Here is a 23,823-nt window from a genome sequence, read left to right on the forward strand (position 1 = left end):
ACACATCGAGCGCACTGATGTTTTTATGAGCACCCATCGCAAAAGGAGTCTGAAGGCATGCAGCTTTACCTGTTGATTTTGGTAAGCTGTCACTGTTGTGAAGACAGTCTCAGGGAAGTTGAAGGTTTTCACCCCATCTCCTGAAGGAACTGGTTTTGTAGGAGAAAGATCACTGCTGAAATCCTTGCGGATGACATGAACACGGGGCTGGTACTTATGCATTGAATGCAAGATTATCTGAAGAAAAAACAGAAGAATAAGGGAAAGGATTTTTTTTCCCAAATATTTTACATGTAGTCCAGATGTACAAGAAAGCTGGGCTGGAGTAAGGCTAATAAGAAAATCGCCCTTTTCTTACAAGTATGTAGCAGATTTTATACTATGTGCAGAGAGAAAAGAGCTTTATAGGATCAGGCAACATTTTGAGGAAAAACACTGAAGTAAGGAAAAAGGCTCCATAATTGTGAAGAGTGGCTATAGAGACCAGCAGGACACAGGAATATCGAAGTAGCAGCAGCAGCACCCTTTTGAGTCTGAGAAGAGCAAGGCTAGGGCAGCAGGCACCAGCATTAGCTTCTAACTTACATGGCCTTGATCATCAAGCTCGTTGTTGGTCAGCTTGAGCTTGTCAAAACTGACCACCTGCCTCATCCAGGTGTCTCCAGAAGCCAGCGAGTCAGGATGGATGTAAACCCTTGGGGGCACTGGGGAGTCTGCATTGCCAGCCACCATCCACTTGGAGCTGTGATACACATACCTGAAAGAGGAAGGGTAGATGGCTATGGGAAGTTGTCACTCACTCAGTCACTCACTGGAAGAACATTTCCAGGGCTCCCCCTCTCTGGCCACCCTACCGCATGCACCCCAAGCTCTCATTTGCAGTCAGGGTAGAATGTGCTTTATTGCAACCTCCTACCTTCTAAATGAAAGCCAGATTACCCCTGAGCCACTTGTTCAGACTTGATTCATTATTAAAACCACCTTTGCAGCTCTTTTCCCTGTAAAACTCTGCCACATGTGGCTTCTCAGCTCCTTAACCCTTTCGGAGTCACAGGGTAGAAAAATGTGAGTAAACAAAGCCCTCTCTGAAAATGTTAATAAATGCCCTGTAATTTCTGGCAATCTGCAATGGCTCTCATGCCAGACTGTGCAAAATACATGTGTCTTCACACAGAAAGAGCAAAATCCAATGGATACCACTAAAAAAACCAATAAACCAGAATGTCTTGGTTTGAAATGTTGCAAAATAGGAAATTCCATGTAGTATTGCAAATGTTGGGATTAGAGTAAGAAGTAACTTTTGTGTTCCTGATTTTTGTGATCTTCAGTGTTCCTGATCTCACCATGCCAAATACACCATAAATTTCCCTACTACACCTTTGCCTAGACACGTGTTTTGCTTTCTCTCCTGTGGCTCCTCCAGCCTGAGGCGTTTCACAACCAGTCCTGCTAACACCTCTGGGTTCTGCCCTGTGCTGCCCCTCACTGGGTCTCTGCTCAGCTCTGCTAAGCTATTTCAGTCCATGCCTACAAACAGTGACTCATTTCCTGTATTTTCACAAGAAAAACAAAATAATAATAATCTGCTCCCTTCACTGCTAGCTTGCTCCATGTGGCTACAAAAGCAAATAAGGACAGAAACAAAGTGCAAGACAATATATGACTTTTCAATGTTAGTGCTGTCAGAACACTCAAAGAAAGTGGGAAAACATCTAGGTGAGTATCAGACACTACCTTGATGCTTCCCAGGAAAAGCGTTTTCCTGAGAAACACTCTAAACAATCTGAGAGCAAAAATGTAATATTTAGCATTTGAAACAGAGGATCAATTCTTGAATCTTTGATATGTGGTGCAGTGAAGACTATCTGGGGAAAAGAGTGACTAACATATCTATCTGGACTTGTGCAAAGCATTGGGCACTGTCCTGCGTGACATTCTTCCCTCTAACTGCCCAATGTCTAAGTGGAGACCACTGTAGTGGTGATCTTCTGTGGCCAGAGCTGTTCAACCCCTTTGTCAGCAACACAGACAATGGGATTGATGCAGCCTCAGGAAGTTTGCTGACAACACCAAGCTGTGGGGTGCAGCCGACACGCCAGAGAGAAAGAATGCCATCCAGAGGGACCTTGACTGCTCTGATGAAACCCCACCTTGAGTCCTACGTCCAGCTCTTGGACCCACAACATAAATAAAACATGGACCTGTTTGAGCAAGTCCAAAGGAGGGACATGAAGATGATCAGAGGGCTGGAGCAGCTCTGGTGTGGAGACACACTGGGCTTGTTCAGCCTGAAGAAGAGAAAGTTCTGGAGAGGTCTTACAGCAGCTTCCAGTGCCTAAAGGGGGCCTACAGGAAATCTGGAGAGGGACATTTTATAGGGGCAGGTAGTGACAGAACAGGAGGGAATGGCTTTAACCTGCCAGAGGGGAGATTTAGGTTAGGTACAGGAAAAATTTCTTCCCTGTGAGGGTGCTGAGGCGCTGGCACAGGGTGCCCAGAGGAGCTGTGGCTGCCCCATCCCTGCCAGTGTTCAAGGCCAGGTTGGATGGGGCTCGGAGCAACCTGCTCTAGGGGAAGGTGTCCCTGCCCTTGGCAGGGGTGTTGGAACCAGATGATCTTTAAGATCCCTTCCAACCAGAACCACTTTATGGTTCTGTGAGTCTATGATGAAAAGACTTGCTCTCAGGGGTCTTTAATGAGTGTGAATAAATCACTTCTCTCTGGACAGTTTTCTGGATGCAGAGGACCATGAGTTTTCCATAGTACTTTTTAGGAGCAGAATCCCATTAATATCAGAGCACTTTCTTCTTCCTGTCTTTCAGCTCAGCTGTGGAGATTCACCACAGGGTTTCTCAATGGCTGTACATTGTAATTTAGGGCCATATCCCCTGTGACTGCTCTGCTGGACAGTGAATGCTTTTAAAACAAAAATCACCCAAGTTAGCTCAGGCCAGACCTGAGATGCCCATCTTGGTTCAGCCGCTGCATACCCATTCTTTTCTTGCTGAAGCAATTCTAGAGGCTCCAGACTCCCCACTGATACGTCCAGTTATCAGTAACCTCAGACAGTCATTCCTAATCATGTAAATTGTGAAATGCATGCTAGGGATCCCTCTGATTAAAAACTGCTATTTCAAAAGACCAAGGTTTCCTTTCAAAAATGCAAGAGAGTATATTAAACCTCTAGGTTTGTCTCATGATTCTGATCAAATCAACTATGTTTGTGTAAATCAGCATGGTCTCTTCCAGCATACATTTGAAATGGTGCATAATGGCCCCCGTCTTTCCTAGGCTGTCATTAACAAAAGATTATCACAAAGTTCCTACCTCTGCACCTAAAAAGCTTACCTGTATCTCTTGTTATCCACAGGCACAATGTCCATGGCAATATAATACTGCTGGTGGGGATCCAAACCTGTAATTTTCACTCTCATGGCTGGAAACATTCTCCTAGGAAAAGAAGAGTAGAAATCAAGAAGAAAATGGTGAATGGGGAAGCTGAAGAGGCTCCTTAAGACCCCTCTCTGGCACCAGGAGCACATTCCTTTAAACAGCCCGGTTCTTGGCATAAATCCTCTAGGCTTGATGTGGGTCATTCTAGCAATGACTGTGCTGGAAGTGGTTTGAATCTTCAGATTTTTCCCACTTAAGAAAAGGGGTAGCAGAATAACAACCTGTGGATAACAATAAAACACTCCCAGTTGAACGTGTTGGCTGTTCCCCGCTCCTAGCAGACAATTCTGACATGCTCCACACAAATTATCCTCTCCAGGCTTTTCTAGGATAGACAGTGTACCTTCTTCCTAGTCTGTTTCCTGCATATTACTGGAGTAATATTTAAAGCCAATCCATCATTCTGAAAGATCCCTTCACTCTTATGTTTATAGTTATTTAAGAAAAAAGTCACCAAATTAATATATATGCTTTATATATATATTAATAATAAGCATATATACTAATATATGCTTAATATATATTAATAATAAGCATATATGCTAATATATGCTTGTTAGGCATATATTTCACATTTAACAGAAACACTGGTGTTTTCATCATGGTTTCCTTGAAGTCCTGTTAGAAATTTTTTTTGTGCAATCTGTTTAGGTGTTGTCTTTTCTACATCATACAATCCACCTATGTCTTAAGCATTTTCCCCTGATGAGCAAGTTATGAAACTCTACAATGGCACAAATCAGTTCTCAGCCATAAGAAGGTATTTTATTCTTTCACATCCAGGCCAAATATACCTACTTGCAGAAAAGAGTGGGAAGAAGGAGGTTGGCCCTCAGCCTTCACCCTACCCACAGCTCTTTCATTTCAGGACATTAAGAAAGCAAGTTCTGACCTATTAGTTAAGTACATCTGCATTGGAAAAGGACGTTTATCATGGGGGGCAGGGAGAGCACCACAGCGCAGCTGCTGGAGCACAGCTAACCCCAGTTATGAGACATAAAACTGTCAGAAGAATTGTCTGCAGAAACCCTTCAAGGAGAGAGCAGACTTGTGGAACTGATGGTGTGAGTTTGATAGCTGAATGATGGAGAGGGGGAAGGAATAACGGATTAGTCTTTCATGGCTTGAGGGCATTACCTTGTTTCTACCACAATAGCTCATTAAATCTGCCAAGCCAAATGGGGACAGGATGTGGCATTTTACAGCCCAGCTCTCCTTAATTGGAGAGAGGTGGCTTGAGAGCAGCTTAAGAGGTAGGTCATGTTTCAGAGAGCTGATGAGAAACCCAGGATTAAATCTGAGTCTCTTTGGGTCTAAGGCTGTGCATTATGTTGGGAAAATTGAACACTGTGTGTCTCAAGAAGCTCTCTCCAAATCTGCAACCCTGTGTAAAGTTGCAGTATCGCCTGTGGGGTTGTTTGCTTATGAAATACCTTGTAAAAGATTACTGCAGATCATTCGACAGGCTTAGAGGCTAACCTCTGAAGTGATTAGACAGAGCTTGGCTGATCTCCGTGCTTTCTCTAAGGTTTAAGTGCACTTCCAGAGTTTTGTAAATTATTACCGGTTTACTTTTTCTGTGGGTGTAAAAGTAACTTAGGTTTCTTTACCATAAGGATGAGGCCTGGAACTGTCACAGCAGGTGCCAGCAGCACTGCTGTGTAGAAAAGACAAAATGGAAAATGCAAGCAGTGGCGACATAGAGATGTACTCAGGTGTAATCCTGGCTAAGTCCCTGTGCTCTGTGTTTCCTCTTGGCTGACTCTTGGCTCACCAGAGGCACCAGCCCTGCAGAAAATAGGAAGCTCAAAGGTTTGGAAGGAATTCAGGCCATTTGAATATGGCTGTATTAACAAACAGTCAAGAACCTTTCATCTAGAAAGATATCATCTAGTTTTATAGTCAACAGCCTCAGACACAAAGGCCGTCTGTTTTCATGGAGAACACGTGGTGACATCTGATATAGTTTAGGAGGAGGTTTTATATCAGCAGCAGTTTGGGATGATCAAGTTATTTATATGTTAGCTTTACCACTCAGCAGGAAAAGAGTCTTCCTAAACTTAGACTGTGAACTTACACACAGTTATTTTTTAGGGGAAATATGATGTAATACAAAACAAAGTATTACAATTACTTTAGGGCCACATAGAAGTGTTTTAAAAAAACCTTTTTGCAACAACCATGTGCCTTGGTCTACTCAATTCACACCTCTTTCCATAATGAGAATGAGGTTTCTTAATCTCTGAATGTGAAGAAAATTAATGATATATAAAGAGATATGAAACCTGGTTAAAATAATATTTGACAGCACAGTAGTGTGCCGATATTAAGGACCATGCCTGGAACTTTCAACAGTAGAAAGAAGTACTTATGGCAGCCAGCATTTTGTTGTTGTTGTTTAAAACATTCATTTAATACAAAAATTCTAGTTAGATTTTCCTTTATGAAAACTGTGTAAAGAAGAAGGATCACAGGTATAGCCCCAAACTGGACTTTTCTTCCAACAAGCACTAGGTTTCAGTTTCTCATCCTTAGGTGCCTCAAGGTGACAACTCTTGTCCCTGCTCCTTGGACCAGCACATATGATGCTTGTATCAATTTGGAACTGTCTTCAAAGCTGGCCTGCACTGAGTGGAGGCATGGGTCAGATGGCCTCCAAAGACCCCTTCCAACATATATTCATTCTGTTTCACAGATTAGTTCTAAAGAGGGCAATTCTCCATTAGAGGATAAGAGATTAAAAGGTACCTATCAGGTTGCCACAAAACACAAATGCAGTTCCTTGAAGCTTTTCAAACATCGGATATACTCCTTAGCGAGCAGAAGTCAGATGAGAGTTCAAAAGGATTGATACAGTTTACCATACAGTTTTCCATACAGTTTTCATGACTGCTTAGTGTAATGATTTATACACTGTGTAAACAACTTAAATAGGAATAAATTTACTTAAGGGTGACATTTGCTAAATGCAAACCCTAAAATGTGTTCTTCAATTGTAGCAAAGGACAATTTGTTTATTGGTAGGAACAGGCAGAATAGTCATTTCACAGTCATAAAAAAAAAATCCAGTTGAGAAACTCTGTAAAAGAATCTGATTTAGGTTGACAGATTAAGTATACACAGTATTTATGATGCGCATGTGTTTTCAGGGCAGCCTGAAGTTATCATTGCTAGTTTAGACCTCCTATTTCCTTGCATTTCAGAATGGTGCCAAATGTATTTTTCTTTAAGAAAACAAACCTGTGAGGAGTGAAAGTGAGGTAAAGCAAGGAATACCTTTCTGTTTCCCTCTGCAGCATAGGATCATAGAGAGGATATGTTTGTGTAGAGTGGAAAGACTGAGGGCAGGGTTTGGGAGCAAAAAGATGCTTTGTTTATGAGGGAGTGGGAATACAGCAGACCTTCTCAGTATCTCCCAAAGGGGACATTTTGTGGAAGCTGGAGAAACCTTATCTGGCCCACTGGGCCAGAACCTCTGGGTGGCATTTTGGTAGCTGTAGCTGCCACCCCTTGCTCTGAGAAGTCCTTTCCATGGCCCCCCCTTCAGAATCCACAGAGCTTCCGAACAAAATCCCTGCTGCAGTCTCTAACTGAACAGCACTATGAGGCCTTTCCATTCTTCCACTGGAAATAAAGAAGCCCCATTTGGTAATGTAAACAGCCTGAAGTACATTTCAGACAACTCAGACTCATGGTTTTGGGGAGGCAAGAAGCTCCAGACAAAATACCATTTAACCCATCAGGAGGCACAGAGGAGCCAGGATAGGGCAAGGTCACTTGTTCCACTCACTGCTGGCTTTTCCAACTCTTATTACTGAGCCCAACCACAGCACTTATGTTTGAGCCATCCTGCAGTACAGATCCAGTAACTATGATATGACAGATGAGATTATTTTAGTCTTTGTTGAGATGAGATTCTGGCTCTGTGACAGGTAGAACCTAGGTCCCCTAGAGGAATACTTCCTGGCTGTGCCTGTGTGCATGCCATAAACAGTAGGCAGCACTTCCCTTCCAGAGGAAGACTTCAAGCACTCTTCATAGTGTATATTCCCAGTAATAAGTGCACTCTGCTTTCCCTTTTGGGTAGCGCTTCTATGCAACAGTTAACTAACAGTTACCCCTGCAGCTCAGGTGACTATGGACTTCAGCTAGGGATTGGAAGGGGTGTGTTGGAAGAATTCAGATTCCTCTTCTGACATTGCCAGGGTACATTCATGACCACCATAGGTGAAGGAGAGTAGAGAATAAGAGTTAAAGATGCTTTTAGGACTAGTTGCTTAAATCAGTACGACCTGGGGCTTAAGTTGAATTGTCTTTATTTTATGCAGTGTAAGGTTGCCTTTCAAACAAAAAGGAGATAAAGGTGATGGCAGATTTGAATGCACTGCGGCAGACAAAAAGCTATCTGCATCTGTTGCATGGAGAACAAAGAAGTCTTGTTAAAAGCATCTTATTAAATTCCGAATAACAATGTTCTGGTGGAAAGGAAGGAAGGAAAAGTTCTAAGAGGACTGAAGTAGGTTACATGAACAAACAAACAAAAAAAAAGACATCTATAAATACAGCACCAAGAAAAGAAAAAACAAGGCAGAATTAAATGTGAGTGAAAGTCTGAAAGTTAAAAAGTGTAGTGGACCTCACGTAGGCAGGATATAGCTCCAGAAATACGTTTGAAATGAGAATGTAGGTTAGAAGCTAGCATTACACAGTAAGAACAGAAAGACATTGTGGGGTCAGGCAGGAACCAAGCAGTGCCTTACGAGTCACGGAAAATTAAGGAGCGGCTGTAGTTATAGGCAACTGAGTCTGTAATTACAAGGGCTTTCAAAACAAGAAGACCTTGCAGGACTCAAACAGGGTTTGAAAAGACAAAGCAATAAGAGCAAAATTTTCCCTGGGGAAGGAAGAAGTTGCAAATTATACTGTGTGTCACTCACAATTTCAGTAAGTAGTAGAAAAACTTCAGGAAATAACACCAGTTCTGCTATTTTTGCCAGAAATCATAAAATCTAATCTATGGGATGCGTCATATATCATGCATCCCATATAGAGGACTACTAGGCTCAGCTCTCACCCCTCTCAGATACACCCTCTCTGACAGAAGAATGTTCAACTTGAGAAGTTACATTAAATTTGTGAATTTTATCACATCTATAAGGACTGTCCCCAATAAACAGATATACTATGTAAAGAAACTGCCCAACTCTTCATTATGCTTTACAATGGTTAACTGCAAATGTAGTCAGCAGAAAAAACAAAACCAAACAACTCTTCAATACTATTAATATTGCTTCTTGAGAAGAATATCACCAAGCAGCAAAAATACATGTATTTAGTAGCTATATAGATTTTGTGTGGGCAGCCAGTGATGAGCCAGTTGTCCATCAGGACTCAAGTAATGGTAAGCATCTTTCTTCAGGAAGAAAGAATATTATTTAGGATTGCAAAAAATATATGATTTTCGCAGTAAGTTATGACTGTAGGGTGACACATGGTCTTTCATAACTGGAGCAATTTCCAAGACTGGAGTTTTAAATGCACTTGAGAATGCTATTAATAGTGCTACAGGAAAGAATCTCAGAAAGAGACATATTTCCAGTCCTTAAGGTTTCCTAAATCTATTCCCTACTAAAAAAAAGTTATCAAAATATATATTGGTTTGGACTTCTTGAAGTTAAGGTGTCAGTTATTCTTAATGTGTGCTGTTAAACACCCCTGACAGCTGCATAAATAGGGAAAGGTATCCTTCATCATAAACTGCAGACTGAGGTTTTCTTCAGAGCATAAACGTGTCTCCTCTGAAACACGAAAACAAACATCTTTGAGCTAAAATCTAAGAAAAATCAAAGCATGTCCAGAAACAACACCAGGACAGCAAAGTCAGGAGCAAGAAAGTTGGTTCTGCCAGTATCATATTTAATGATGCTGGACAGATCACTTAATCTGTTTGGGTCTCAATTTCACATCCTATGAAAAGAGAATAATAATAATTTTCTGTTTCTGCTTTGACATCACGGGAGAAAAGTGATGCAGAATAGCAAGTAGTATAATTCCTCTCATTTTGCCTCTTCCATTCGAGGGAGCAGCCCACTCTGTCGTGATGCAAAATGCTTCCTGTGCCAATGAGATTGTACATACAAAACTGGGAGACAGTCTGGCTCTGATAATCTTCAGGGACATAACTGACGTAACTTCTGGAGTTATCTGGACTTTCTGGGGCTACAGAGCAGCAGTGCTCACTGCACAAGAAAGTGAAACAAGTCTAGCTGTTCTGGCAATTTCTGAGAGCACAGACACGAAACAGAGTTATAAACAGCATATTTTTTTCCCCCAAACGCGGGGTAAATTCCCTTGTGAGAGCCTGCGGAAGGGGCAGAACAGCTCCTGGGGCGGTCACGTGGTCTGGTCATAGTGGCCGGCGCTGTCCGTGGTGCTGACGCTTTTAGTCACGGCATTGATGGCCATTAACACCATTAGGTGGATGGAAAGAAAGTGACGTGAATCAAACCTGGCTAAAATTCCCAGTTTAAGGAATCCAGAAACTCACAGCTAGCTTCCAGCTGTGCTTTTGGCAAACAGACAGCAATGAAGATCTTACCACTGGCTAACAGCATGGCAGGGTAAGGTTTTCTTTTTAAATAAATCTGCTTTATTTGTGGCTCTTCCTAACCTCAGCTGACATGGTGTCATTTGCAATAGCAGAGGGAAACATTAAGCGTGCACATTTTTTTACACAGGAAGTCATTAATGTCTACTTAGAATTGCAGGAAGACGTTTGGTGCAAAGGTTTAAATCAACAGGCTCATGAAGTGCTATGGGAACTTGAAAGGAAACTCAAATAGCTTACCCCCAAATTCATAACTCATCCTAAATTCAATACAGCCAACAGTACAATGATCATTTCCCGATTTATGTGCTTAAAGAAAAGACTATCCTCAACAGTTTCCTGCAGCTGCTAGTTCTCTTTTGGAGCCACTGATCCAAGCAGTAGTATGAAACTTTACCTGTCTTAAGAAAGCCAGTAGGAGACAAAGCTGTGAAAGTATGACAGCCATTTAATTTCTTCTACATATTTATTCTTTTTTTTTTTTTTAACTAGATAGGAAGCCAGAGATATCTTACCTGCCTGCTTTTGTGATGATCATCTCAGTCCCAATGTCATGAAATCTTTTCCAGAGGTCAGCACACTGCAGCTCTACCTGGATCTCTTCCATGGATGAAGGTGGAGGAGGCTGAGGGCCTGAGCCACCAGATGTAAGGTCAGAATGGGAGCCAAATGAGCAGGACGTCCTTTCTGCCAGCACCTCTGTGTCTGAGCCAGTGCTCTGCTCTGAGTCTGCAAAGGAAACACACCAGGTAAGACACTTCAGTTCTACCTTCTGTAAGGGGTAGAACGCCAACAAGGGAAGAGCTACAGAACAGTACAATGGCCTTTTATATATATATATTTATTACATATATAAACATATATATTTATGGTTTTTTGTGATTTATGGCCTGATTTGGGGCTTTGGGTTTCCAACACAACATCTGGCATTTTTGTAAAATTTTAGAAACAGCTGAAAAAAGGACCCTCAACATAAAATATAAATAGTAACAAGTGATGTTGGGAATGGTGAACAAAATACAGATTAAAAGATAAAAATGGAGGGAAAAAAAACCACAAAAGACAAAAGCCAATAATTCAACCCATAGTTTCAATCCAAGATTAGATAGGCTCACTGGAAAAACAACATTCCATTTAATTGAATATCCTCACATACTACTATTGAAGAGTTGGTTATTTTTAAACTACACAGTTTTCTCCTTTTAATATCCTTGTCATCAAAAATAATGAACATTTCTTTCATTTTGCTATTTGGCAGCACCATTTTGGAAATGTATTTTGTTTGCTCCTATAATATCTGTTTTGGAACAATGATATTTCCTGGGAAAACAACCATGCAGCTTTTGGTGAAGAAAATCCTCTGAAGGACAAAAAAGAGAGATAGTAAACATATGGAACATGTTACCAAGGAAAGAAATTGAAACAAATTGCAGAAAAGAGCATGAGACAACCACCTCTTTTTATGGGAGAGAAGAAGAAGGCTTGTTCTAAAAATAAGCAAACAAACAAGAGAGTGTTTTCACTCATTTAAAAGTCCAGGTTGGCATATTGAGTCCGATGGCCATTTCTTTGCAAAATTATCTCATGTATGCATTATGTAGGTACAGTGTATATTTACGGTCCTAGTTCTCATACAGGAGGACTAAGATGCAATTATGCAACTAGCAGCTATTTTGCAACAGGGTGCACACTCACATTGCATCAAAATAATTCACAATACATTCTAAAAAGCAATGTGTTTACATTTTGGACCTGATTTTTAACAAATTTGCAGTAGTTTTGCATCGCTGATTGACAGAGAAATGAAGTGATGTGAAGCAGTCAAACGCCTTAAGAGCTCTGTGGATTTCAAGATAAAGTACAGAAACAATACCTTGGAATACCCTCATTGATCACATAAGTACAAGCATCCCAGAGAAGCAATAAAACATCTATTTGTACAAACAAAACATCTCTCTGCACTTGAAGAGAGAAAGAGATATCTCTGACTGCAGGGAAAACTTAAGGAGACAAAAAGTAACAATCTCTGTTAAAAATGTGATTGTATCACCCCAGCTAAAATTCCTTCCATACCAAGAAAATGCAAGAAACTCTAATTCATGAAGGCTGAGTCTCAGATTTACACTGTTTCTGACAGTGTCTCCTGGAGCAGCTTGCACATCGGTGCGGAGGGCTATAGTTAAGAAGAGGCTTGGGGAGAAGATGCCACCTGCAGAACCACCAACCCTGTCTCCTGTTACATAGAAACATTTCTGGAAAATTCATACTGCTGCAGTGGCATGGACAAGAAGTATTTAGCTGATAAGTGCTATCAGGAAGCATTTATAAGGATGTTTTCAGTAAACTTTGCCAATTATTTAGACAATCTGCCAGTACAATGTAGAAATTCCCTAGGACACTAGAAATGTTTGGTATGTATTGCTCTCAATCCATTCTGAATATGGAGTCCTTTATGTCTCTCACCGACTTCCAAGTTAGGCTAAAGCAGTAACAGGTCCATCTGTCTACAGGTGTAACACAAACCTACCAACAGAGGAGACTAGTAATACACCCAAAACTGATATCTTGGACACAAGATGGTTCAAGATAATACTAGTTAACTGGCTGGGGTTCTGTGGGGACAGAGAATCAATCTGAGAGAAAAGAGGGGATGAAACATTTGCTCCCTGCTTCAGGAGCCCAGTGATACAGAGGCAAAGTCATAGTTATCTGCTTCCTTTAGCTGAAATTATTCCTCGTCAAAGGGTTGGAGCAAGTAAGCCTGAGTAGGGGTCACTGTGCTTAGGACATTTTTTTTCTTAGCAATGATTAATAACTTTATGCTTCAACAGAAAACAAGAGCATGCTTCACAAATCACGGTAAGAACTTTTTGTACACCTACTCATGTGCTGAACTGTTACCGAAAAGTCTTACATCTTCTCTGAGGTCCTAAGAAAGTAAAGTTAGACTACATTGTCTGGACCTAGGGAAAAGCTTCTATTATGGAGTCTTCCTCCTGAAATGAGGTACTAAACTGCGAGTTGAATCTACAGAAGCTGGTTTATGCCACTTCATCTCTGCTTGGTTCTGGCACTTGGAAACTGTGCATCCTCTGACGCAGTACGGCAAACGGCCAACAGATGGCACTTGGCTAGATGCTGTCCCTGCATCATTCCAGCATTTCCTGTACAGCCTTTCAAACTGGGCATGCTGCTGGAGCCTTAGGGATCCCTGGGAATTGACCGAATTACCTGCTGCAGAAAATTGAATATCAAGAGACTTAAACCCTTCTCGCTGATTTTATGCTGATATCACTCCACTGACTTTACAGAAGCTTCTTTAGCTTCTTTTAGAAGCGGGTTTTGACAGTGATGGAAGTGGAAAAAGAGCCACAACCTTGGATATAATTTGCCATGATGGTACAAAACAAAAATCACAAAAGGAATTTACTAATGGTTGATAAGCCAGCATCTACCCAACCATGCACTACTACCACGCAAAGGATAAAAGAACATTTTTCTTCCAAGGACTATTATTTTGTGACCTGAAATATGATGGACAATTACCTCCAAATTAAAGCACAGAACAGCAGGTACCTCTCCTTCATCCAGTTTTGGAAATGGGAGAGGGAGAGTCACTAGTGTTGCTGCTCTCAGTTCAGCCTCAGTAGGCACTGAGATGGGGTTTGTGTTTTCTTCAGCCTTTCCTCAGCTAAACCCACCTGGATGGTGTTATCCAGTTGGAGACATTGAGTTCGTTACAGACAGAGGGAATTCAGGGAGGTTAAGTGTATCTGACATAGGAAAATCCTTCCTAATGACATCTAGCTCTATAAGACTCTGTGACTCTTAACTAGAGCTCCCTACATGTGTTAGGATTCCAACTTGATCAAGAGACAGGTGTGAACATCTGTAACTAAGCAATACAGAAGGGTACAGGATAAGTCTTAAAATACGGTACTTAATTGTGGCAGCTGGCAGCTAGCACAGCTCAAGCCACTCTGCTGCACATACTTGCCGACAAGGAAGCAAGGCAAGAAGAAGATTCAGACTGGGAGCTTGGTTCTCTTCATGCACCAACTTCAGTGGAGCGTGACTTCACTAAACTCAAAGTACATTACTTCTACTTTACATTGGTGTAAGCAGAGAGGAGTTAAGGAGCAGCTCCTGAAGCTGCAAAATAGAACATGGCTCTGAACACCAAGGTGCTTAGTGTGGCTGGTACTAATATTGTGTCTAGCTGAAGGACAAACAGGATTTCTGAGGAAGAAAAACTCCCTATAATTTCTCCTAGGTCCAAAGAGACAAGATGAGATTATTTGCGTTTCCTTATTGAGGCCCTTTGTACATAAGTACACATGTTGAATACCCTGTTGGATGGCTTCCTATCATCCCTTCTTACCACACTGACCACATATCCAGCTACTGCAGTTTAAATATGTTGGACCTGGAGGAGAGGAAATTTCTCAGCCCTTTCAAGCAACCTTTGAGCCTATCAACAAGACCACAGGGTCATTTTCAGAGCTCCCTACAATACCATGGCTGTTGCTGAGATTACAGAGGAGCATTAAACTTGTTCAGATTTTATTTTCCTTAATCCTTTTCCCATTTCTACTATCTCCAGATTGCACTGGAAATCCTCAGCTCAATTTCTTTTGATCCACAAATTCCCAGGCTTCTTGTTGGCAGATAGGAAGGAAAACACCATTCTCACAAGCATGGTGACTCTGAGGTCAGCATCCCTGCTGAGTGCCCCAAGATGATGGAAAATAACTCCAAACAGCTTCCTGCTCCAACATTATGTGTCCAGGGATCGGAGCCCTGTTACACAAACTGTAAGCTGCTACTGCCTGACTTCTTTCTACAGCCCAGCTGCCTAGTACTCCTTATGTACATTCCCTGCTTTCTCATCAGTCTGATACAAGAGGCAAACTGGTATGCGAGATATTAAAAGACATTAATTTTCTAAGCACCTTCATACATGAATCTTTAACAGAATTTTCTCTGCAGCTGGAGCCCAGCAGGGCTACTGCTTCCCTTACTTAACCAACAAAACAAAAAGAGCTCAGTTTAGTCCTTGGCCATACCATGCAGCTTGTGCACTCAACAAATGTTTTACTCCAAGGTATCAAAGAATGTAAACTACAGGAGTGAGAACAATGAAAAAAACCTTACATACATAAACCACCCGCTACCCAGAGGAGCCCAAAAGAGTTGCTACATCCCTCTCTTTTTTTTTTTTAGCTTTTTTTTCTTTCAATTTTTTTTTTTTTTTTAATTTGCATATGTGTAGATCCCTAATGTAGATCCTGTCAGATTCCATTAGCATAAAAGTTTTCTCCTGGGTGGAATGTGGCAGCTGTTACAAGCTGTTAAGGGCTTTTTTTGTGACTGTTTATTTTTGTTTGCAAGGTTCATGAACATTTAGTGTAACAGGTGGTCCCTCCTCAATTTGCTGGCAGTGGGGATCTACAGACTACAAAGGTGGTACCAAATTCTGGACACTGCACAGGCAGAGAAAATTTGGGGGAGTTCCCTTTTTGTTTTCCTATGAACTCTTTCCTATGAGCAGCTAAAATTCACGGGGTGGGAGCTTTTCTTTTGCTTCTGATTGCAGACAGATCTCCTCACAGTTCTCTATATTTCTATTTTTCAAACTGACTACTGCCAACCAACAAAATCAGCAGCATAGGAGCCATACGTATAACAGTGTGACATTCCTGGAATCCAGATACAGAATGTCACCAGCCAATGAAAGCCAAATGACAGAAACTCACTAAATCTGAACAGTCTGTAAGAGTGAAAGTTCATCTGGCCATGGTGGTGGTGGCTGCTGCTGCAATGAATTACTTCAGGTATACAATCATTTTCCCCTGATAACTAATGCTTGGGCAAAAGCTAAATCAAAGACCTCAGTAACTTCAGAATCACATAAGAAGTCTGGCTGTGGCAAAAACAGCAGGAGCAGCAGAGGTGAAGCAGGCTGGAGTTTAACAGGGCCATTCTGATTAACATGGTTGCATGTTACACAGCTGATTTGACAATTGCTCTTGCTATAGGCAAAGGTTTCTAAACATTTCCCAGGTGATTGTAACCATATGCACATGCCACACACAACAACACAAAGATAGTTCTGCAGGTGTTCTTATAGATTGTCTTATCCCCCTGAACTTTTTTCCATTCATTTACATACCCTACCATGTTAATCATGCCTTCTTCCAACATTAAGCCCGTTATCAACCACATACAGCTAGAATTTATAACATGTCTATTGCTGATAATACAGTCCCAGAAAGGGTTGGAAGGGGCCTTTTGAAGATCACCTTGTCTATCCACCAATAATTACTATTGTTGCATTAGTGACTACAAGTTGTAACCAATATCAGTATTTACTGATCTGGAGACAGTACAAGCTGAGAACTGCATCTCTGTTCATGCAGCATTGCAATCTCAGATAGCCAAAAGAAGCATTCAAGTAATTAATTCCAGCCTGAGACCATTTTATGAAACCACAGCAGGACAAAATGGGATTAATATCAGCAAGACTCAAAAAGACAAAACTAGAAGATGGGAAAATGTTGCATAGACAAATAAAGACACCTGGTACAGTCTCAAGAGAAATCAATGGGAGTCAAGCTGATTCTGATGTGAAAAATTCCTCTGGCACTTTAACCTCAAAGACTTCTTCATCCTCCTGAGTTATGGTTTTATAAGGTGTTTTTATATGATGACTTGAGCCAGGAAAGCTTTAAAATACACTCAAGTTGATGGCTGCCCTTACCAAAACAGAGTACAAGGCCAGTATGACATGGGATTATTACACAGCTATATCTCCATAGCAAACACAGCTAGTAGGATAACATAAAAGCAAGCACAAAGACAGGCAAACATGGTGGCTTTGGTTCTAAATCCAAGTCTTGCATCAACTTGACCTTGCATTGCCAAGAACTGACTGCCTTTTGCCTTGGTTTATTCCATGTAAGACTCAACAAAGGGACACAAGCCCCAGCACAGAAGAAAAATCACCCTGACTCAGTGGCATGTTCCAGCTGCTCTGCTCCACTCCAGCAATGCAAAACAGCTGTAAACCTGGTTTAATCAGCAAGTTAAATTGGGTTTATAGCTTCTCAGTATTGGCAAAGAAGTACAAAGCAGCTGGAGTTTACTGGTATATTTAGCCCTCGGGGTTTGCCCTCGAAAGTTAACTCTTGCTCCAGCCAGAAGAAAAAAAATATCAGCCATAGTTAAATTATAAAGTGATTTTTTTTTTATCTCACAATCACAAGAGAAAGAAAACTTACTTATTTTGCCAACACAAAGTTTAGGACCAGACATTCAAGAGACCAGCTCCAGTTTTGAGCTGCATCAGCTGAAAATGGAGATGCTGGCTGTTGGGCTCTGAAGTCATCCTTGGCAAATACAGATTCTCATTAAAGAAGTGTAAGCTAGGTGACCAAGAGTGTTCTGAATAGTGTCACAGCATAGGATTTCTTTATAAACTTCATACCCTATTCTCTCAGGAATACTGCGAGAATATTCTCTCAGGAAAACTGCCTGCATCCCATCAGCCTGTGCTTTAGACTATCCATCACAACTAAAAATATCCCATCAAATGGATGGCAACCAAAAACATGCTCTATAAACTCTCCCATCTCTGGATTGAGGTAACTTCTTTGTTTAAAAGTATTTTATAAGCATAACCTTTCCCCTGCAGAGGCTTCTGGCAATCATATTTCAGGAGAACAAACCCCACTGAAGTAGCCAAATTTGGACTCAATGTTTCATGTTGCGTTACTGTCTTCCAGAAAACAAGAATCAGCTTGGGAGGAAAAAGCAATTTGAAATTTCAGTAGAGAAGAAACCAAGAGATTCCTAAAATTCCCTGAGGAGATTCTCTGCAGCTGTCAGTCAGCATTGCCTTAGAACAAGGAATCACCATCACAGCTTCACAAAAAGACTGCTCAATAGCAAATATTCAGAAAGCTCATACTTAAAAAAGAGTGTGCAGAAAAATAAGATTCAGTTAAATCAAGAGACAAAGTAAAAGAACACGATAATCAAGAAAATGCAGAAGATGGAGAATGGCAACCTTTAAAAACATGAGAAGTACGAGGGAGAAAGTGGATGTTATTAAAAGGAGGAGGTGAAATTGATGACAACTTTAATCTGGCCAAGATCCTGAACTGTACAGACTACAAAGAATTTGTCTGGCCTATGTCCAAGAGCTTGTGTAAAATTAAAGAGTGGAAATGCACTTGAAAGTTAGGGAAAGCTAAAAAAAGTAAGAGACCAGGCATTAGGTGCATTATATGCTGTAGCCTGTAAACATAGAGTCATTATTCTTATAAACAAAACCATACAACAAATATTTACAGACCAGCCTAAACTAAGATGTTGGCTCTAAATAACCACAAGTTGTGCAGGAGTTTGAAACTAGATCCCTGCCCTGTGGCAGGCCCGTCCCTGATGGGAGCAGGCACAAGCTCTGGGACAGTCTGTTTCTGGATTCTGTGGCTTGGACTGCTCCCTGCAAGCCAGGAAAAAAAAATACATCATTTTCAAAAGAGGAAAGCAGGAGACGACTAATGCTGCAGAGGTGTCTGCTCTCTCAATGTGACCAATGTGAGATCGCAGAGAAAGCCCAGAAAATGCAGTCATCAACTTGTAAGTATGAACACAGCTCAAAAAAAATGAAGGTAAAAGTTTTAAATATTTGGAACCTGATATTTGGTGGCCTACAAACCACAGGGAAAAAGACATTACATATGCTCCCTATACTATGGTGGTTATCAAGACAGCCATAGCAGGGAGCCAGCTGGCATCTTAATAAGAAGAAATATCCAACCCTTTCCTGAGTCCTACTGAGCTCTTTACGCTGCTGTCACATGGCAGCAAGTTCCACTGTTTAACTATGCACACAAAAAGGGACGAGTCCGTTTTCATTTTAAAATGTGTTGCCTTTCTAGTATGAGTGTTCATTTGCCGCAGTGTTATAATGAGATAAATACCACTCTACATATTGCTTGTATTTACTTTCTAGATGAAACCGTTTCAAAAGGAAGTCATTAGTAAATTTCCATGGGAATGGTTTTATAAGAAAAATGTAGCTCCATTAAGCTGAAGTTTCAAGTTTAAATTGTTCGTTTCATTCACAATCTACAATTTCCTTTGGGAAAACAGCACTTATCAAGCTAGTCCTGTTGAACTGATGTTTGGGTTTGTAATAGTTCAACAAACCATTAAACTACATTTTTTTCACTCACAAGTTACATTAGCCAAGCTGTCCTTCAGACCCCCCACACCCTTTTCTGAACTAGGCTTTGGAAGACTATCTGCCCGAGTACCATTTTGATCTAAACCTCTTGACTGTAATCCAAATCGCCTCAGCTTTTATGCATAAACAAAGCTTCTCCTTGACTCTGAACATTTTAATTGCTCATTCTCTGAATCTGTTCTATTTTTATTATAGATGTGCGTGCACACACACACAGACACAAAAGTATATGTATGGGACTGAATTTTTAAAAACGTGTTTGCTTTTGAATCAGTGATCTGCCACTGGCTCACAGAGCAGAAATTATAGTGTTTCCAATGGTATTTTCCATCGGAAAGTTTCTTGCAACCTAAGGTTCTGTTGGCTGTTTTGATCACCTCTGCAGAGTGACCAGATGTTTTTACTGAACCATGAGCCTGGGGCATTTTTCACAAGTGATAAACATATTCTTCCTTTTATTTGCTTCACATACAAGTGATTTGCATCTAAACCAGCCATTTTTTCTGCCTCTGACTATGTAGCCTTGCAGATAGGGTTGAGAGAGATGACTCCCCAGAAGCACCTGAGCACAGTGCTGACTTCTTTTTCTTAACTTCTAGTGTTTCAAGACTGAGGCAGAAACTTAAGCTATTGTTTTTAAAAGTGACAAAACAGGGGATGGAGTTAGTATGAGTTCACAGGGGAAAGAAGCATGACAGACTGAATAGGTTACAGCGCTTCATTACAAGAGTATGGTGCATAGGCTTGGAAAGGATGCATTAGGAACTTCAATCCAGCCTGTGCTATGAAAGGCAACAGTGACATATAAAAGCAATTCAATTTGAAATCTGAAATATCAGACACACATGCCAAGCCATAAATAGAATCTCTCTTTTAACTACACCCAGGAATGTACCTCGTATCAATTTGAAATAACAAACAACTTTAAAATAATCAGGGAACCTGCAAATCAAACAATGCTTAGCATGAGATTGTTCACAGGAAGTGTTAAAATTGTAGTTTTCAGAGTTACAGAAACTGATGCTTCAATCCACATCCAGAAAGTATTACCAGGCACTGATGTATAAGAACATCTGAATAATTAAACCACTGCCCAGCTGAGCTGAAGGATTAATGTAGGCAGCACTTCAACAGCAGCTGTAGTTGACAGAAGACAGAGAAGGGGATGTTGAAAGAGACTTAGGGGTACGAAAGGACGGATGAGTAGAATTCCATACGATGTCATCTGACCAGACAAAATAACCCTGTGCAGTTCTGGGCAGTGCATACAAAGACAAAGCTTCCATGAGAGGCAGGCTGTGGTTGAATTTAGCAGCCAGGGCACAAGGAAGCCCTATGGCTAGCTACTCCCATTTCACGTACAGCAGAGGAAGGAGGTGCTGAGCTACGTTCCTCCTCAATCCAGCAGACAGGCAGGATGAGGAAGTGACAGGCAACAGAAAAGCACAAACTTCATGCCCATGCTCAAAAGGTGGCACAATACCAGGTATGAGCTGTTCCCCTATGGAGCAGCAGTGCAACAAGGAATGAGGTCATGGCTGAGAGAGACTCCAGGCCCTCCCCAGCTCCACCACAGCAATTAAATTAAATTAACCCTAACCAAAAGTCAGACAGTCTGGACAGTCTGAACATTGGATCTTAAATACCAACCATTTCACCCTGCAGGTCTGCTCCTGTTGGGCTGCGTAACTTGTTAACACAGATATTGCCAGCAACTGAATTATGTATTTCAAAATCCCACAACTTTCAGATACTTCCACAGAGAAACAGCAGCACAAGACTGATGGCTTAGCCTGGAGGATCAGTCTCAGTGCGTGTATTCTTTCATTTTTCCTTAACATCCATGCTTCTTGGATGTGTATTCGTGGCTTGGCTTTTTCCCTTTTGCTAACTGTCTTCGGCTCAAGCTCCTAAAGTCACATCCTGACACACTTTTCCAACCACAATCCCACATGCCAAAATCCCTACATGCAGTCACACATCCTGATTCCAGGAAGTGCACACTGCTGGACTTTGTTGCCTTCTACTGAGCCACCCTGATTTACGCCTGCTGAAGCTATGGTCCCGAGTGTAATAACACCTACACTGCACAGTTGTCCCACATGTGTGTATCCTATTATCCAAACAACAGATGCACCAGCATGCGTGCACACACATATTCCAACATCTGGTAATCACAAGCTAACTGTAATAACTCCATGAGCTTCGTTCATCTTAGCAAAGCTCACAAACACTTCATCTATACATCCACTGAAGAGGTGCATAACCTTTTCCACTTCACTGAAATAAGTATGTGCTCTTAACCTGTCTTTCACAGTCACATACACAGAAATGCAACCAAGCACTTGTACTTTTAGAGGACATATTCCCTTCTGAATAACAGGGCATGAAAGGCTCTTGACATAAACATTTCACAGGTGTTGTACATGATGTGCACACAGATATATACCTCTATTTCCTGGTCATACCTGTATGCGTGCCTATTATGCCCTTACCTGCTATGAAGTTCACTTTTAAACTTTCTATCTAGAATTCATGCCAGCATAAAACTGATAAAAGGAAATGAAGAATCACATCCAAATATCCGGATACCAGTTAACTTAAAAACATCCCACTGCTTAACACTGGAATTGATACTTGTATAATTCATCATTTCTGATGTTGGAAGTTTCCAGTCTGTTTTCCTTTGTTTCTCTCATCCACATCTAATCTAAAAGATATGTTCAAGGAAAATGTGGGCAAAAACATCTCATCATTTCTATTCAGAATTGTATGAAAAACACTTTAATTTAGGACGCTTGTGCCTGCCTGGCTTTCACTTCAGCGCACTCGAAACAATGGGATGTCCCACTGTGATGTTCTCAGCAAACTCTACCTTAAAGCAAGATATGCTGGAAAGTTCACAGACTGGAAACACTGAAGTTACAAAGGTCTTAGGCTTGCCCAGTTCCACCACCACTGATGTCAGTGCCTCAATGGTGACCTCAGATAGTATCCTTCATGGATGTCAAAAACAGGGCTTGTAATTTTCTGTATGCTTGAATACCCACACATTTTCAACCACGCAGAACTAAACCATTTCATAACCCATTCTTTTAAAACCTTTACAAGCATGTACTACACTTGGAAAATTATACGCACATTTTGAGTTTATTGCGGCTTTTTTCCAGCCATCTTCTCTCTAAAAAATGTTAGAGTTTTTGACAGTAGGAAAAATGGCTTGCAATATTTTGCAGTAGCTGAGAAGGAATGTGATGCTTTCTACTGAATTGCTTTAGAACTTCCAGTTAGAAAATTAAGATGAAAATTTTCATGTGGAAAAGAAATATACAAATTTTTCAAAATATTCACTCTCAGCTACAGGTAAGAATGTAAATATTCCGTATGTTTTTGAAGTAGAAAATAACAAGAATTTACATCACCATTAACTTCTACTTTATCCTGCAGGATATAAGTTTAATCCAGTAAAGTTTCCCAATCTCAAGTGTGCAAAAATCCCTGACAGCAAAACAAATATACTTTAATACAACAGCAACTTCCCAGGGTTCTGGATATCTTGGAATACCAGCTCTGAATCATATAATTTGTTCCACGTATCTCATTGCCCTACTAACTATGAAACTGAAAGGTAAATGTAATGATAATTCATTAACCATCTCATTAATAAAGAGATTTACAGATAATGTATTGAATTTGCAGTCTTCTTGTGCTTCCCAAAAAGCCCTGCTCAACTTCATGCTGCCATCCAGCATTAGACCTCACACACTGAGACACTCCTCCCACACTTAGAGGTTTCCATCTAAACCAACCATGGCACAGAGGAAACTGATAGCATGCTACTGCAGAAAGTACACTGAATAGAAAGCCAAAACCATTCACAATAAAGCCCCTGGACACCAATATATCAAGAATCCAGTATCAGACAGTCCTACCAGTGCTTGTGTTCATTTAACATACTCTACACAAAAGGCCTTAATGAAAAAGCATGTGACTTTCCTGATATGCAGAAAATACCTCATATCCTTCCCAGACACAGCTGTAGACTTATCTTACTGGTCAGCTCAAGAAGAGAAAAAGAGTCAAAGAAGAGCTTTAAGGTTTCACTATTAATGGGGTGGAAGTGCACAGGCAGCCAATCAGCACATCCTTACTGGGCCTCTGAACTTCTTATTTCATCACCTAATTGATTGTCTGTGGTGCTTTTGAGCATCCTCCCATGCTCTCCTTATTGCTGAATTGCTGCCATCTGTGGCTCAAAAGCTCCTTTCAGCCCTTCCCATCCTACAGCATGAGGTGGTTGGAGAAGCACTAAACTAATAAGAAATCTACCAGTTCCTGGGGGGGGGAAAGAGAAAATGATAGTTTCAAACCAACACACTTTCATCCCCTTTACTCCACCTTCCCTCGAATCATACTTCTGCCACCTTCTTCTTGTGTGGTAAAATTTTATGTAAAAAGCAGCCCAAGTTTGTTTCTAATGTTGCTGAGCTTGACCATGTGGCTACAAGAG

The 23,823-nt window shown here is 41.0% G+C and overlaps 1 protein-coding gene across 1 annotated transcript in view; it reads right to left on the reverse strand.

The window, feature by feature from the left end:
* Positions 1–23,442, reverse strand: part of TBX15 (T-box transcription factor 15) — a 50,662-nt gene extending 27,220 nt beyond the window's left edge. Inside the window, exons 1-5 of the mRNA XM_065675637.1 lie at positions 23,328–23,442; positions 10,576–10,789; positions 3,349–3,450; positions 586–757; positions 70–237 (exon numbers count right to left, since the gene is read on the reverse strand). Of these exons, the coding sequence (XP_065531709.1) occupies positions 70–237; positions 586–757; positions 3,349–3,450; positions 10,576–10,667 (534 nt within the window). The 5' untranslated portion in view covers positions 10,668–10,789; positions 23,328–23,442. The remainder of the gene's footprint in view (positions 1–69; positions 238–585; positions 758–3,348; positions 3,451–10,575; positions 10,790–23,327) is intronic.
* Positions 23,443–23,823: the final 381 nt, after the last annotated feature.

This window comes from Lathamus discolor, chromosome 4 (assembly GCF_037157495.1).
Source record: "Lathamus discolor isolate bLatDis1 chromosome 4, bLatDis1.hap1, whole genome shotgun sequence".
Taxonomy (NCBI): Eukaryota; Metazoa; Chordata; class Aves; order Psittaciformes; family Psittacidae; genus Lathamus; species Lathamus discolor.